The sequence below is a fragment of the Labrus bergylta genome, chromosome 4 (genome assembly GCF_963930695.1).
Source record: "Labrus bergylta chromosome 4, fLabBer1.1, whole genome shotgun sequence".
Taxonomy (NCBI): Eukaryota; Metazoa; Chordata; class Actinopteri; order Labriformes; family Labridae; genus Labrus; species Labrus bergylta.
Window position 1 is genome coordinate 8,484,021 of NC_089198.1, and position 17,613 is coordinate 8,501,633.

Consider the following 17,613-nt stretch of genomic DNA (forward strand, 5'->3'; position numbering starts at 1 on the left):
TCAGTAAGCGCCGGCTGTCACAGAAACAGCCTATGAGTCACTTAGTTACTGCTGGCTGCTGTTTTCTATTCTTGATTCTAATAACATTTAATTCACTAACTAGTTACGACTCGCTTTTGCTGTTTGTGTGAGAAGCTTCAAATCAATGTGAGCATGACAAGAATGCCAATCTGTCCGTGGTCAGCCCCGCCCTGCATGCTCTGAGCGTGACAGAGTGTGGAGGCGGGGAGCAGGCTTCAGTGTTGCATACATACAAGCAGAATATTTGAAGACAAGAGGAAGAATTGCATTTATCTGCACAGAGAGGGCTCATCGTCATCACAAGCTGCTTCAGAAAACACCGGTGGCAGCAAAGTGACGCCTGCACAGTAAGCATTACAAATACGTTTCCCAGCATGCAACACAGACATTTATGAGTTCAATGAATGACTTTCATGAAGCCTGCATTAAACTTTCACAACAGAGCAACCTCTAAGCTGCTGTACAAACAACATGCAGTACTGGGGGCAGAATCCTTCTCCAAACCCTCCGATTCAAAGAAGAGTTCATCTTGTAAAATCTGAAATGAGAAGTGTTTTTAAAAGAGAAATGTTCTCTGTTGTAAACAAGTCTCCCTCCCCCTCCCTCTTCTTCTTGCTCGCAAACATTTTACATTATTGTATTGTTTTGTGTAACTTTACATTTACATTATTGTATTTTTTTACATTATTGTATTTTTTATTCATTTAAATGATGTAAATATGTTTGATCTATTTCTTAACTTCGATTTTTATTTTTTGTAAGTATATTCCCGTCCCCTGTTTTCTGGAGCTGCTGTAATGCACAAATTCTCCCCACGGTGGATCAATAAAGTTTATCTTTATCTTTATCTTTATCTTTATCTTTATCAAACACAGCCAGCTCCACTCTGACTCTATATTTCCTGGTTCCCTCCCCTTTAGATCTACAAGTTGAGGATGGGTGTCACCAACAAGAGCTGACGTTCACTGAACAAACACATGCTGTGCAGATCAGAGGTGGAGCTAGTCTGATTTCTCAGGAAGAGAAACTCAGACAGTTGTTGTTACTGAGAGGAGAAATGGCGCAGAAAGGAGTTCAACTGAGCAAGGAAAATATTTCTTGTTCGATCTGTCTGGATCTCCTGAAGGATCCGGTGACTACTACCTGTGGACACAGTTACTGTATGAACTGTATTAAAAGCCACTGGGATAAAGAGGATGAGAAGACAATCTACAGCTGCCCTCAGTGCAGACAGGACTTCACACCGAGGCCTGTCCTGAGGAAAAACACCATGTTGGCAGTTTTAGTGGAGGAGCTGAAGAAGACTGGACTCCAAGCTGCTCCTGCTGATCACTGCTATGCTGGACCTGAAGATGTGGCCTGTGATGTCTGCACCGGGAGGAAACTGAAAGCCTGTAAGTCCTGTCTGCAGTGTCCGGCCTCTTACTGTGAGAAACACCTCCAGCCTCATTTTGAAGCAGCTCCATTAAAGAAACACAAGCTGGTGGAGCCCTCCAAGAAGCTCCAGGAGAACGTCTGCTCTCGTCATAAAGAGGAGATGAAAGTATTTTGTCGGACTGATCAGCAGTCTATCTGTCTCCTCTGTTTAATGGACGACCACAAAGGTCATGACACAGTCTCAGCTGCAGCAGAAAGGACAGAGAGGCGGAGAGAGCTCGGGGTGAGTCGACAAAACATCCAGCAGAGAATCCAGGACAGAGAGAAAGATGTGACGCTGCTTCAACAGGAGGTGGAGGCTATCAATGGCTCTGCTGATAAAACAGTGGGGAACAGTGAGAAGATCTTCACTGAGCTGATCCGTCTCATGGAGAAAAGACGCTCTGATGTGAAGCAGCAGGTCAGATCCCAGCAGCAAACTGAAGTGAGTCGAGTCAGAGAGCTTCAGGAGAAGCTGGAGCAGGAGATCACTGAGCTGAAGAGGAGAGACGCTGAACTGGAGAAGCTCTCACACACAGAAGATCACAACCAGTTTCTACACGACTACCCCTCACTGTCACCACTCAGTGAATCTACACACTCATCCAGCATCAAGATCCGTCCTCTGAAGTACTTTGAGGATGTGACAGCAGCTGTGTCAGAAGTCAGAGATAAGCTACAGGACGTCCTGAGAGAGAAATGGACAAACATCTCACAGACAGTGAGTGAAGTGGATGTTTTACTGTCAGAACCAGAACCAGAGCCCAAGACCAGAGCTGAGTTCTTAAAATATTCATGTGACATCACACTGGATCCAAACACAGCATACACACGGCTGTTATTATCTGATGAGAACAGAAAAGTAACATTAATGAGTAAACATCAGTCTTATTCAAGTCACCCAGGCAGATTCACTGGATGGTGTCAGGTCCTGAGTAAAGAGAGTCTGATGGAACGTTGTTACTGGGAAGTGGAGTTGAGAGGAGATGTTTGTGTAGCAGTCACATACAAGAACATCAGCAGAGCAGGGAGGTCAGGTGAATGTGGGTTTGGACGTAATGACAAATCTTGGGTGTTATATTGTGACAGTAACAGTTATTACTTTTGTTACAACAAAGTCAGCACTCCTGTCTCAGGTCCTCAGTCCTCCAGAGTAGGAGTGTACCTGGATCACAGAGCAGGTATTCTGTCCTTCTACAGCATCTCTGAAACCATGACTCTCCTCCACAGAGTCCAGACCACATTCACTCAGCCTCTACATGCTGGACTCAGGTTATATAATGTTAAAGACTCTGCTGAGTTGTGTAAACTGAAATAGACAGAAGTCATTAACCAGACAGATGTTTAACTTGCTGTGTTTTAAATCTTCAACTTGATTTTTATTCATGCTCGTTGCTGAGATCTGATCGTCGTCACCTGTCAATCAAACTTTATGGGCGGTCCTTTGACCTCTCCTCGTCTGTTCTGTAAATGTTTGAGTGTCTTTCAGTGACACTCCTTCCTGTGTCTGTTTAGCCGTGGACTCTTTCACTGCTCAGGATGACTTTTGTTCACCTGAACTGACATTTCTCTGCGTGAAAATATCAACTTCTCTCCACTCTCCATGTTTGATTATTTGTATTCATACATTTATATGCTGTTGTTTCTGTTCTGATTCATGAGTCTGAAGAGAGAGAGCAGCAAACTTTTCTTTAATGTTGATTTTCTCTTCTCACCACTTTGTACATTTGTAGAAAATCTATAAAATCACACTTGGTCAGAATAAATGTTGTTGTTCATATTCAAAGTAAAGTAAAAAATGTCCTCTGAGGTATTTTAAAACTGTAATCCTCCTGATTAAATCAATAAGGAGATAAATCATCGTTTTCTGTGAGTGGAGATTCTGATCAAACAAACTGATTGTGTGAATGTGTTCATGAAATGATTGAACAAGAGACATTGAACACAGTTTACTGATTTAATGTGTAAACAAACTGAAGTTTGACATCCTGAATAAACACAAGAACAAAATGTTTTCTTCTCGTCTTCATTGCAGGGTGTCGTAAGAAGCTGATGGAGAGTCAAACTCAGTCACTTTGTTCATGTGTTGGTGTTTAGAGCTGAAGAGTGTCTGTCACTCACTCTCTGTTCCTTCAGCTCTCCTCCCTAAAAAAGATTTTAACAGTATTTACATTGAGCGGTGTGATTGATATCAAGGGAGGATAATAATACAGATGCCTTCCTGCAGAGAGTAAAAATCACCACAAGAGGGCGCCTTCATCCTGCTAACCAGGGTTGTAAAGATCACCTGAACTCAGTTTGTGCAGAAGAGAGTGATGTGAAAAGAAGTCAAACTACTTAAAGTTATTCACTAATTCTCTCTGATCTTGTTAGGTGGGGGTTATTTCTGTATGAGATGGACAATTATGTAATCGTGAAACAGACTGTGGATCATCTCACATTTATTCAGCCATGGTCAGACAACACAGAAACACAACACACATGGCTGACAAAGTGTAGACCATCGCTGACCTATGCTGACCAAGATCTCACAATCATTGACAATCATTGGCAAAGTGGCCATCATGGGCAAAATGGCAAAATGGCAAAATGGCAAAATCTTCATCACACAGTGTTGCTTATATTCTGCTAGAAGGTACAGCCCACAAATTCCTTTCCATTTGGGTACATCACTATAAAACAATAAAGATGACATGACACTGATTTGTATACGTATCAGATGTAGACTCAGTGTAGACAGTTGCTGACAACATATAGTTGGCTCCTATCCATTTATAGATCTGCTACTACTTAGGTGCTTCACCCATATAAGGTTAACGCTTCACAGACCCAAAAGAAGAATTACTGTGAGATGGTTGACACAATTTAAAGATATGTCCACAAAATTATCAAGATGAATGAATCCATGAAAATACGTACTAACAGATCTTCATTCATATACATCTGTCCCTGGATTCTGCTGCCATTCTTCTCCATATTACCAAGTGTATTTATGTCATTTCTAGTCAACAATACACTTATTAAAAGACACAATCACCTGACAGGTCCAGAAAAACCTCTTCAAGATACAAAATAAAACCTGGATTGCTTTTAATCTGTAAAAATATAGCTAATGCAGCAAGCAAATTTAACTTGTTTAAATGTTAAAAGGTGTCATCAAGTCAAATTTGCATAAATATATTATTTTCACTTTTAACAAGCAGTTCAGACCTTTATTTTTTTTAGTTATATATCTTTAAATAAGATGTTTATCCAGACTTTTCAGGTGACCATGGTTTACAATATGTGTATTGAGCTGCTTTTGATGTTATCAGCCTTCTTAGTAAGATTTTAGTGTTAATTGAGGCCTCACTTGGAGACTGAACCAGCTTATTTTAGGCATCATAAAATAATAAATCCAATTAAAAAGGAGAGTTTTCAGGGAAATAAATACATTTTTACTAAATTAAACTGTGATAAAAGAAACAAAAAGACAAACTTTCATTCACTCAGGGTTTTAGGGATTAGAGAGTCGCGTATAAGAAGTTCCTCTCTTCACTCAGAGTGATGGACGAGTGAGCGGCACACCTACCGACATACAGTATATGACAAAAAAATAAGCTGGAAAATAACATTAACCATCATGATATCAACAGAAAAGACAGATGTAGATTGATGAAAGTAGAAATATAAGCTCAGAAAATGATAAAGAGTGAAATATAGAGCCATCACGGAGCGGTTATTTTTAATGTTTTAAATATAGCTAATAAATGTAAAGAAAAGGCAGGCGTGGTTAAAGCTCTCTACATGGGAACAAGAAGGTATGATTTAGAGCTGTAACATAAGCCCATCAATCAATTAGTCAAAAGAAATTATGCTATACATTTTAATTAATTATAAAACATTCCAGATGTTTCAGATTTCAGATTCTGAAATGCCAGGATTTCATGATTTTCATGATTATAAATTAAATACTTTTTAGGTTTTGTTCTGTTGTTTTGGCCAGAAGAATACATTCAAAGATGTCACTTCTTCATCTTTCTCTTCCTCAGCTCCAGGTTCTTCGAGTCCATCTTTTTGCACCAGAGCCTGGTGATGTTCCACATTGACCAGAAGACGAAGGACTGCTCAAAGATCTCTCTGACCGAGGCCTGGGATCTCTTCGACAACCCAGCCAACTCCACCTTCGAGGACCAGTACATCATCGGAGGCCCCGGGGACAACGTGGAGGTCCAGGAGTGGTCGGACAGGAAGCCGACACGCCAACGTTAACCTGGTTTTTAAAATATTTTTGAAACACAACACCAGAAAGGACATGCACAGACAGAAAGTCATAATCAAAGAAATAAGTCAGTATTAACTGCCAGTGACAGGGATAGTCTCCCACTGTGAGGTGCATATGTGAACATCCAGGTCGAGAGAATATCCAGATCACTCCTCCTGAAATGACGGCTTAGGGTGCAGCCAGCCTGACACCAAAATCAAACCTTCCAAATGACATAAAGTAGGTTTATCTGTGGTAAACACATTGTCACAATCCAGGCCATCAGTGGTGATGGCAATGGTGAATGTGTGGTGTTGTGGCTAAACAAAGACCACCAACCAAAGTGAGTGTTGACAAGAGAGAGAGAGAGAGACTAAGAAACCAGCTTATACACCAAGGCCCAGTCTGCCCAGGTGCATGACATTCAATTCAATTCAATTCAATTTATTTGTATAGCGTCAACTCATAACAAGTGTTATCTCAAGACACTTTACAAAAAGCAGGTAAAAGACCTTACTCTTTGTCTCTTAACGTTACAAAAGAGCAGGTAAAAAAACCTTACTCATTGTTATGTTACAAAAAGCAGGTAAAAGACCTTACTCATTGTTATGTTACAAAAGAGCAGGTAAAAAGACCTTACTTATTGGTATGTTACAAAGATCCGGCCTATCCATCATGAGCACTTTAACAAAGCAGCAAAAGTTACAGTGGTAAGAAAAAAGTGGCTTATTAAAAGGCAGAAATCTTCGGCCGGATCCCCGGCTCATGACGAAACAGCCTTCACAGGACTAGACTGCGCCGGGGTTGGAAAGGGATAGGGGGAGAGATGGGATAAGATGCAGGAAGAGGGATAGGGAGCAAGGGGGTGGGGGGAGGCAAACCGTCCATCAACAATCTGGTGGGGGGGGGGTTGTTCTGGCAGGCTGTCAACCAACGATCTTGAGGAGCCTAAGAGAGCTCAAGAGCTCTCAGGAAAGTAGGTGGTTAGTGACTGAGATTTACAGATAGATACATGCAGTAATATGATGTACTGTATATGCACAGAGAGAGAGAGAGAGAGAGAGAGAGAGAGAGAGAGAGAGAGGAGCTCAAGGTGCCAGTTCCCCCGGTATACTAAGCCTATAGCAGCATAACTAAGAGCTGGTCTACACCAGCACTAACTATAAGATTTATCAAAAAGGAAAGTTTTAAGTCTATTCTCAAAAATACAGACTGTGTCCGCCTCCCGGACCCCGGCTAGAAGGCGGTTCCAGAGGAGAGGAGCCCGATAACTGAAGGCTTTACCCCCCATAGTACACTTAGGGACTGTAGGTACCACTACCAGCCTGCACTCCGGGACCGCAACGCTCTCGAGGGACAGTACGGCACTAGTAGCTCCTTAAGATAAGATGGTGCCTGGCCATTTAGAGCTTTGTAAGTGAGAAGAAGGATCTTGAATTCTATTCTAGACTGTATAGGGAGCCAGTGCAGAGAAGCCAAGACAGTCGTAACAAGGTTTCCGTAGGTGAACCTGTGGATGGATCATTACCGGTAGATCCCTGCACCCAAGGCCGCGTGGCCCCTCGATGTTGGCAGCGGGTCATCACTCTCTCCCTCATCAAATTAACTGGCTCCGCCCCTTTCTACCTGAAGACAACCTGAGTGGGGAGAGATACAAGACAACAGGACGAGCACTGACACAGTCAGGGGTCGTCAGAACAGACTACGATCTTTTGCACTTCCATATCTGCTCAGTTTTTCAACACCTTGCGTTTAATGGAGGACATCTGTGTTAAAAACAGTTAAAGGCTTAATATGTGATTTTTCACACTTAAATGTAGAAATCAAGTATATCCTCTGAAAATAACTCTGTGAGTCATGACTGTCTACAATGGGTGTAACACCCGAGTCCCACTGTCTGTGATGTTTTCAGAGTTTTCAGAGTCCTATCTTCACTTTGTTTACATCGTCAGGACGGCCGGCTGACTCCTCCCCTCGTGTATAAAAGTTGTTTAATTGAGGGACTAGAGAAAAGAAGAATAACATACTGTACTCACTGCTTAACTGTGTTTCTAGATCACGCTCATTTCAGGTAAATTTACATGCAGTGTGAAGATACCAGCATAATAAAGATCGCCAGCATTAGCATGCTAACACAACAATGCAGCGCGAGTTGTTTTGGTTTCATGCTGGTGCTCAAGGGCGACATCTGCTGGATCAAAAAATCACATATAAAGCCTTTAAACATCTTTTAGATTCTGTGGTAACTTTAAAACACAAAGTGTCCGTGCTGCTTGAATCCAGTGTTTGTGTACGTTCTTCCTGCAGCTGCTTCACAATAAAAATGAAGCTTCATCAGATTTAACTTCTGCTGGATATGAACCTCCAGTTCTGTACCAGCCTATGAGTCACTTAGTTACTGCTGGCTGCTGTTTTCTTTTATTGATTCTAATAACATTTAATTCACTAACTACTTACGACTCGCTTTTGCTGTTTGTGTGAGAAGCTTCAAATCAATGTGAGCAGGACAAGAATGCCAATCTGTCCGTGGTCAGCCCCGCCGTGCATGCTCTGAGCGTGACAGAGTGTGGAGGCGGGGAGCAGGCTTCAGTGTTGCATACATACAAGCAGAATATTTGAAGACAAGAGGAAGAATTGCATTTATCTGCACAGAGAGGGCTCATCGTCATCACAAGCTGCTTCAGAAAACACCGGTGGCAGCAAAGTGTCGCCTGCACAGTAAGCATTACAAATACGTTTCCCAGCATGCAACACAGACATTTATGAGTTCAATGAATGACTTTCATGAAGCCTGCATTGCACTTTCACAACAGAGCAACCTCTAAGCTGCTGTACAAACAACATGCAGTACTGGGGGCAGAAAGCCTTCTCCAAACCCTCCGATTCAAAGAAGAGTTCATCTTGTAAAATCTGAAATGAGAAGTGTTTTTAAAAGAGAAATGTTCTCTGTTGTAAACAAGTCTCCCTCCCCCTCCCTCTTCTTCCTGCTCTCAGACTCAGCCAGCTCCACTCTGACTGTATATTTCCTGGTTCCCTCCCCTTTAGATCTACAAGTTGAGGATGGGTGTAACCAACAAGAGCTGATGTTCACTGAACAAACACATGCTGTGCAGATCAGAGGTGGAGCTAGTCTGATTTCTCAGGAAGTGAAACTCAGACAGTTGTCGTTACAGAGAGGAGAAATGGCGCAGAAAGGAGTTCAACTAGACCGGGAGGCCTTCTCTTGTTCCATCTGTCTGGATCTCCTGAAGGATCCAGTGACTACTACCTGTGGACACAGTTACTGTATGAACTGTATTAAAAGCTGCTGGGATACAGAGGATGAGAAGACAATCTACAGCTGCCCTCAGTGTAGACAGGACTTCACACCGAGGCCTGTTCTGAGGAAAAACACCATGTTGGCAGTTTTAGTGAAGGAGCTGAAGAAGACTGGACTCCAAGCTGCTCCTGCTGATCACTGCTTTGCTGGACCTGAAGATGTGGCCTGTGATGTCTGCACCGGGAGGAAACTGAAAGCCTGTAAGTCCTGTCTGCAGTGTCCGGCCTCTTACTGTGAGAAACACCTCCAGCCTCATTTTGAAGCAGCTCCATTAAAGAAACACAAGCTGGTGGAGCCCTCCAAGAAGCTCCAGGAGAACGTCTGCTCTCGTCATAATGAGGAAATGAAAGTATTTTGTCGGACTGATCAGCAGTCTATCTGTTATCTCTGTTTAATGGACGAACACAGAGGTCATGACACAGTCTCAGCTGCAGCAGAAAGGAGCGAGAGGCAGAGAGAGCTCGAGGTGAGTCGACAAAACATCCAGCAGAGAATCCAGGACAGAGAGAAAGATGTGACGCTGTTCCAACAGGAGGTGGAGGCTATCAATGGCTCTGCTGATAAAACAGTGGGGAACAGTGAGAAGATCTTCACTGAGCTGATCCGTCTCATGGAGAAAAGACGCTCTGATGTGAAGCAGCAGGTCAGATCCCAGCAGCAAACTGAAGTGAGTCGAGTCAGAGAGCTTCAGGAGAAGCTGGAGCAGGAGATCACTGAGCTGAAGAGGAGAGACGCTGAACTGGAGAAGCTCTCACACACAGAAGATCACAACCAGTTTCTACACGACTACCCCTCACTGTCACCACTCAGTGAATCTACACACTCATCCAGCATCAAGATCCGTCCTCTGAGGTACTTTGAGGATGTGACAGCGGTTGTGTCAGAAGTCAGAGATAAACTACAGGACGTCCTGAGAGAGAAATGGACAAACATCTCACAGACAGTGAGTGAAGTGGATGTTTTACTGTCAGGACCAGAACCAGAACCAGAGCCCAAGACCAGAGCTGAGTTCTTAAAATATTCATGTGACATCACACTGGATCCAAACACAGCACACACACGGCTGTTATTATCTGATGAGAACAGAAAAGTAACAGTAATGAGAAAACAACAGTCATATTCTAGTCATCCAGACAGATTCACTTTTTATCTTCAGGTCCTGAGTAAAGAGAGTCTGATGGGACGTTGTTACTGGGAAGTTGAGTTGAGAGGAGTAGTTTCTGTAGCAGTCACATACAAGAATATCAGCAGAGCAGGGAGCTCAGATGAATGTGGGTTTGGACGTAATGACAAATCTTGGGTGTTATATTGTGACAGTAACAGTTATTACTTTTGGTCCAACAAAGTCTTCACTCCTGTCTCAGGTCCTCGGTCCTCCAGAGTAGGAGTGTACCTGGATCACAGAGCAGGTATTCTGTCCTTCTACAGCATCTCTGAAACCATGACTCTCCTCCACAGAGTCCAGACCACATTCACTCAGCCTCTACATGCTGGACTGGGGTTATATTATTCTCCTGGAGACTCTGCTGAGTTGTGCAAACTGAACTAGACAGAAGTCATTAACGAGACAGATGTTTAACTTGCTGTGTTTTAAATCTTCAACTTGATTTTTATTCATGCTCGTTGCTGAGATCTGATCGTGGTCACCTGTCAATCAAACTTTATGGGCGGTACTTTGACCTCTTCTCGTCTCTTCTGTAAATGTTTGAGTGTCTTTCAGTGACACTCCTTCCTGTGTCTGTTTAGCCGTGGACTCTTTCACTGCTCAGGATGACTTTTGTTCACCTGAACTGACATTTCTCTGCGTGAAAATATCAACTTCTCTCCACTCTCCATGTTTGATTATTTGTATTCATACATTTATATGCTGTTGTTTCTGTTCTGATTCATGAGTCTGAAGAGAGAGAGCAGCAAACTTTTCTTTAATGTTGATTTTCTCTTCTCACCACTTTGTACATTTGTAGAAAATCTATAAAATCACACTTAAAGAAATGAGTTAGTCAGAATAAATGTTGTTGTTCATATTCAAAGTAAAGTAAAAAATGTCCTCTGAGGTATTTTAAAACTGTAATCCTCCTGATTAAATCAATAAGGAGATAAATCATAGTTTTCTGTGAGTGGAGATTCTGATCAAACAAACTGATTGTGTGAATGTGTTCATGAAATGATTGAACAAGAGACATTGAACACACTTTACTGATTTAATGTTTGAACAAACTGAAGTTTGACATCCTGAATAAACACATGAACAAAATGTTTTCTTCTCGTCTTCATTGCAGGGTGTCGTAAGAAGCTGATGGAGAGTCAAACTCAGTCACTTTGTTCATGTGTTGGTGTTTAGAGCTGAAGAGCGTCTGTCACTCACTCTCTGTTCCTTCAGCTCTCCTCACTAAAAAAGATTTGCTTTTGAGGAATGAGCAGAGTTCTCTTTAACATTTTGACATCTAAAAACATTTTGACAGACTTTTCTTTCCTATATTTCCAATGTGTCCTGAATGCAGCATCAGAATCAGAAGAATCAGAATCAGCTTTATTGGCCGCGTATGCTTTCACACACAAGGAATTTGACTTCATTAAAACAATACTCTCTATGCACAAAAAGGACAACATTAAATTACAACAATAAACACAATGTAAGCAAAGACTAACACGTACAAGGCTCGATGAGAGAATAGTGCAGTGTTGGGTCGAGCAAACATGCTGAGATAACTTATAATAAAATATATATATATATGTAACAGATGAGTTCATTTACTTGAGGAAGAGTTTTAACAGTATTTACATTGAGCAGTGTGATTGATATCAAGGGAGGATAATAATACAGATGCCTTCCTGCAGAGAGTAAAAATCACCACAAGAGGGCGCCTTCATCCTACTAACCAGGGATGTAAAGATCACCTGAACTCAGTTTGTGCAGAAGAGAGTGATGTGAAAAGAAGTCAAACTACTTAAAGTTATTCACTAATTCCCTCTGATCTTGTTAGGTGGGGGTTATTTCTGTATGAGATGGACAATTATGTTATCGTGAAACAGACTGTGGATCATCTCAGATTTATTCAGCCATGGTCAGACAACACAGAAACACAGCACACATGGCTGACAAAGTGCAGACCATCGCTGACCCATGCTGACCAAGATCTCACAATCACTGACAATCATTGGCAAAGTGGCCATCATGGGCAAAATGGCAAAATGGCAAAATGGCAAAATCTTCATCACACAGTGTTGCTTATATTCTGCTAGAAGGTACAGCCCACAAATTCCTTTCCATTTGGGTCCATCACTATAAAACAATAAAGATGACATGACACTGATTTGAATACGTATCAGATGTAGACTCAGTGTAGACAGTTGCTGACAACATATAGTTGGCTCCTATCCATTTATAGATCTGCTACTACTTAGGTGCTTCACCCATATAAGGTTAACGCTTCACAGACCCAAAAGAAGAATTACTGTGAGATGGTTGACACAATTTAAAGATATGTCCACAAAATTATCAAGATGAATGAATCTATGAAAATACGTACTAACAGATTTTCATTCATATACATCTGTCCCTGGATTCTGCTGCCATTCTTCTCCATATTACCAAGTGTATTTATGTCATTTCTAGTCAACAATACACTTATTAAAAGGCACAATCACCTGACAGGTCCAGAAAAACCTCTTCAAGATACAAAATAAAACCTGGATTGCTTTTAATCTGTAAAAATATTGCTAATGCAGCAAGCAAATTTAACTTGTTTAAATGTTAAAAGGTGTCATCAAGTCAAATTTGCATAAATATATTATTTTCACTTTTAACAAGCAGTTCAGACCTTACAGTTATATATCTTTAAATAAGATGTTTATCTAGACTTTTCAGGTGACCATGGTTTACAATAAGTGTATTGAGCTGCTTTTGACGTTATCAGCCTTCTTAGTAAGATTTTAGTGTTAATTGAGGCCTCACTTGGAGACTGAACCTGCTTATTTTAGGCATCACAAAATAATAAATCCAATTAAAAAGGAGAGTTTTCAGGGAAATAAATACATTTTTACTAAATTAAACTGTGATAAAAGACACAAAAAGACAAACTTTCATTCACTCAGGGTTTTAGGGATTAGAGAGTCGCGTATAAGAAGTTCCTCTCTTCACTCAGAGTGATGGACGAGTGAGCGGCACACCTACCGACATATATGACAGAAAAATAAGCTGGAAAATAACATTAACCATCGTGACATCAACAGAAAAGACAGATGTAGACTGATGAAAGTAGAAATATAAGCTCAGAAAATGATAAAGAGTGAAATATGGAGCCATCACGGAGCGGTTATTTTTAATGTTTTAAATATAGCTAATAAATGTAAAGAAAAGGCAGGCGTGGTTAAAGCTCTCTACATGGGAACAAGAAGGTATGATTTAGAGCTGCAACATAAGCCCATCAATCAATTAGTCAAAAGAAATTATGCTATACATTTTAATTAATTGTAAAACATTCCAGATGTTTCAGATTTCAGATTCTGAAATGCGAAGATTTCATGATTTTACTGATTATAAATCAAATACTTTTTAGGTTTTGTTCTGTTGTTTTGGCCAGAAGAATACATTCAAAGATGTCACTTCTTCATCTTTCTCTTCCTCGGCTCCAGGTTCTTTGAGTACATCTTTTTGCACCAGAGCCTGGTGATGTTCCAGATCGACCAGAAGACGAAGGACTGCTCAAAGATCTCTCTGACCGAGGCCTGGGATCCCCTCGACATCTCAGCCAACTCCACCTTCGAGGACCAGTACATCATCGGAGGCCCCGGGGACAACGTGGAGGTCCAGGAGTGGTCAGACAGGAAGCCTGGCACGCCAGCATAAACCTGGTTTTTAAAATATTTTTGAAACACAACACCAGAAAGGACATGCACAGACAGAAAGTCATAATCAAAGAAATAAGTCAGTATTAACTGCCAGTGACAGGGATAGTCTCCCACTGTGAGGTGCATATGTGAACATCCAGGTCGAGAGAATATCCAGATCACTCCTCCTGAAATGACGGCTTAGGGTGCAGCCAGCCTGACACCAAAATCAAACCTTCCAAATGACATAAAGTAGGTTTATCTGTGGTAAACACATTGTCACAATCCAGGCCATCAGTGGTGATGGCAATGGTGAATGTGTGGTGTTGTGGCTAAACAAAGACCACCAACCAAAGTGAGTGTTGACAAGAGAGGGAGAGAGAGACTAAGAAACCAGCTTATACACCAAGGCCCAGTCTGCCCAGGTGCATGACATTCAATTCAATTTATTTGTATAGCGTCAACTCATAACAAGTGTTATCTCAACACACTTTACAAAAAGCAGGTAAAATACCTTACTCATTGTTATGTTACAAAAAGCAGGTAAAAAGACCTTACTCATTGTTATGTTACAAAAAGCAGGTAAAAGACCTTACTTATTGCTATGTTACAAAGATCCGGCCTATCCATCATGAGCACTTTAACAAAGCAGCAAAAGTTATAGTGGTAAGAAAAAAGTGGCTTATTAAAAGGCAGAAATCTTCGGCCGGATCCCCGGCTCATGACGAAACAGCCTTCACAGGACTAGACTGCGCCGGGGTTGGAAAGGGATAGGGGGAGAGATGGGATAAGATGCAGGAAGAGGGATAGGGAGCAAGGGGGTGGGGGGAGGCAAACCGTCCATCAACAATCTGGTGGGGGGGGGGTTGTTCTGGCAGGCTGTCAACCAACGATCTTGAGGAGCCTAAGAGAGCTCAAGAGCTCTCAGGAAAGTAGGTGGTTAGTGACTGAGATTTACAGATAGATACATGCAGTAATATGATGTACTGTATATGCACAGAGAGAGAGAGATAGAGAGAGAGAGAGAGAGAGAGAGAGAGAGAGAGAGAGAGAGAGAGAGTGAGAGAGAGAGAGAGAGAGAGAGAGGAGCTCAAGGTGCCAGTTCCCCCGGTATACTAAGCCTATAGCAGCATAACTAAGAGCTGGTCTACACCAGCACTAACTATAAGATTTATCAAAAAGGAAAGTTTTAAGTCTATTCTTAAAAATACAGACTGTGTCTGCCTCCCGGACCCCGGCTAGAAGGCGGTTCCAGAGGAGAGGAGCCCGATAACTGAAGGCTTTACCTCCCATAGTACACTTAGGGACTGTAGGTACCACCAGCAGGCCTGCACTCTGGGACCGTAATGTTCTCGAGGGACAGTACGGCACTAGTAGCTCCTTAAGATAAGATGGTGCCTGGCCATTTAGAGCTTTGTAAGTGAGAAGAAGGATCTTGAATTCTATTCTAGACTGTATAGGGAGCCAGTGCAGACAAGCCAAGACAGTCGTAACAAGGTTTCCGTAGGTGAACCTGTGGATGGATCATTACCGGTAGATCCCTGCACCCAAGGCCGCGTGGCCCCTCGATGTTGGCAGCGGGTCATCACTCTCTCCCTCATCAAATTAACTGGCTCCGCCCCTTTCTACCTGAAGACAACCTGAGTGGGGAGAGATACAAGACAACAGGAGGAGCACTGACACAGTCAGGGGTCGTCAGAACAGACTACGATCTTTTGCACTTCCATATCTGCTCAATTTTTCAACACCTTGCGTTTAATGGAGGACATCTGTGTTAAAAACAGTTAAAGGCATAATATGTGATTATTCACACTTAAATGTAATAGAAATCAAGTATATCTGAAAATAACTCTGTGAGTCATGACTGTCTACAATGGGTGTAACACCCGAGTCCCACTGTCTGTGATGTTTTCAGAGTCCTATCTTCACTTTGTTTACATCGTCGGGACGGCCGGCTGACTCCTCCCCTCGAGTATAAAAGTTGTTTAATTGAGGGACTAGAGAAAAGAAGAATAACATACTGTACTCACTGCTTAACTGTGTTTCTAGATCACGCTCATTTCAGGTAAATTTACATGCAGTGTGAAGATACCAGCATAATAAAGATCGCCAGCATTAGCATGCTAACACAACAATGCAGCGCGAGTTGTTTTGGTTTCATGCTGGTGCTCAAGGGCGACATCTGCTGGATCAAAAAAATCACATATAAAGCCTTTAAACATCTTTTAGATTATGTGGTAACTTTAAAACACAAAGTGTCCGTGCTGCTTGAATCCAGTGTTTGTGTACGTTCTTCCTGAAGCTGCTTCACAATAAAAGTGAAGCTTCATCAGATTTAAGGAGCAACTTCTGCTGGATATGAACCTCCAGTTCCTCTTAGAGCTGCTGTGACCTTTTTCTCATCTCTCCACCAGATGAGACCTGGGTGGACGTTTACACCCTGAAGGACTGCTACCCCGTGCAGGAGACCTACGCCAGGAACAGCAGCGTCACCACCTCCACCCGCTTCTTCAACCTGCAGCTGGGCATCAGCGACCCCGACGTCTTCACCCCGCCCAGCACCTGTCAATCAGCTCGGCCTGAGAGGATGTCGGAGTCCGGCTGCTGAATGCCCTCACCTTTAATCTTAGATACTTAAACGGGATAATCTCGCTGAATTCTTCTGTTACATAAATGTCTGTGAGGTCACAATCGTTTGTCTGATGAGTTAACACAAGAAGAGTTTTTATTCAGCAAAGATCTAATTAATGACTTCTGACGATGAAACTGTTTAAATGCTCCTGTGACTGTTTGTTTTCCTGAGTTTGGAAGTTGTTTTTCCAGCTTTGGTGTGAATGCAGGAGTAAACCAGTTCTTTCAGTAAGCGCCGGCTGTCACAGAAACAGCCTATGAGTCACTTAGTTACTGCTGGCTGCTGTTTTCTATTCTTGATTCTAATAACATTTAATTCACTAACTACTTACGACTCGCTTTTGCTGTTTGTGTGAGAAGCTTCAAATCAATGTGAGCATGACAAGAATGCCAGTCTGTCCATGGTCAGCCCCGCCGTGCATGCTCTGAGCGTGACAGAGTGTGGAGGCGGGGAGCAGGCTTCAGTGTTGCATACATACAAGCAGAATATTTGAAGACAAGAGGAAGAATTGCATTTATCTGCACAGAGAGGGCTCATCGTCATCACAAGCTGCTTCAGAAAACACCGGTGGCAGCAAAGTGTCGCCTGCACAGTAAGCATTACAAATACGTTTCCCAGCATGCAACACAGACATTTATGAGTTTAATGATTGACTTTTATGAAGCCTGCATTGCACTTTCACAACAGAGCAACCTCTAAGCTGCTGTACAAACAACATGCAGTACTGGGGGCAAGAAAGCCTTCTCCAAACCCTCCGATTCAAAGAAGAGTTCATCTTGTAAAATCTGAAATGAGAAGTGTTTTTAAAAGACAAATGTTCTCTGTTGTAAACAAGTCTCCCTCCCCCTCCCTCTTCTTCCTGCTCGCAAACATTTTACATTATTGTATTGTTTTGTGTAACTTTACATTTACATTATTGTATTTTTTTACATTATTGTATTTTTTTTTTATTTAAATGATGTTAATATGTTTGATCTATTTCTTAACTTCGATTTTTATTTTTTGTAAGTATATTCCCGTCCCCTGTTTTCTGGAGCTGCTGTAATGCACAAATTCTCCCCACGGTGGATCAATAAAGTTTATCTATATCTTTATCTTTATCTTTATCTTTATCTTTATCTTTATCTTTATCAAACACAGCCAGCTCCACTC

At 41.9% G+C, this 17,613-nt stretch overlaps 1 protein-coding gene across 1 annotated transcript; it reads left to right on the forward strand.

Moving 5' to 3' along the window:
* Window positions 1–1,078: 1,078 nt before the first annotated feature.
* LOC136178946 (uncharacterized) lies at window positions 1,079–11,253 on the forward strand. The gene is made up of 3 exons (XM_065953392.1): window positions 1,079–2,754; window positions 5,469–5,683; window positions 8,726–11,253. Exons 1-3 carry the CDS (start codon window positions 1,079–1,081, stop codon window positions 10,546–10,548), a joined length of 3,714 nt encoding a protein of 1,237 aa, XP_065809464.1. The 3' UTR covers window positions 10,549–11,253.
* The last annotated feature ends 6,360 nt before the right edge of the window (window positions 11,254–17,613 follow it).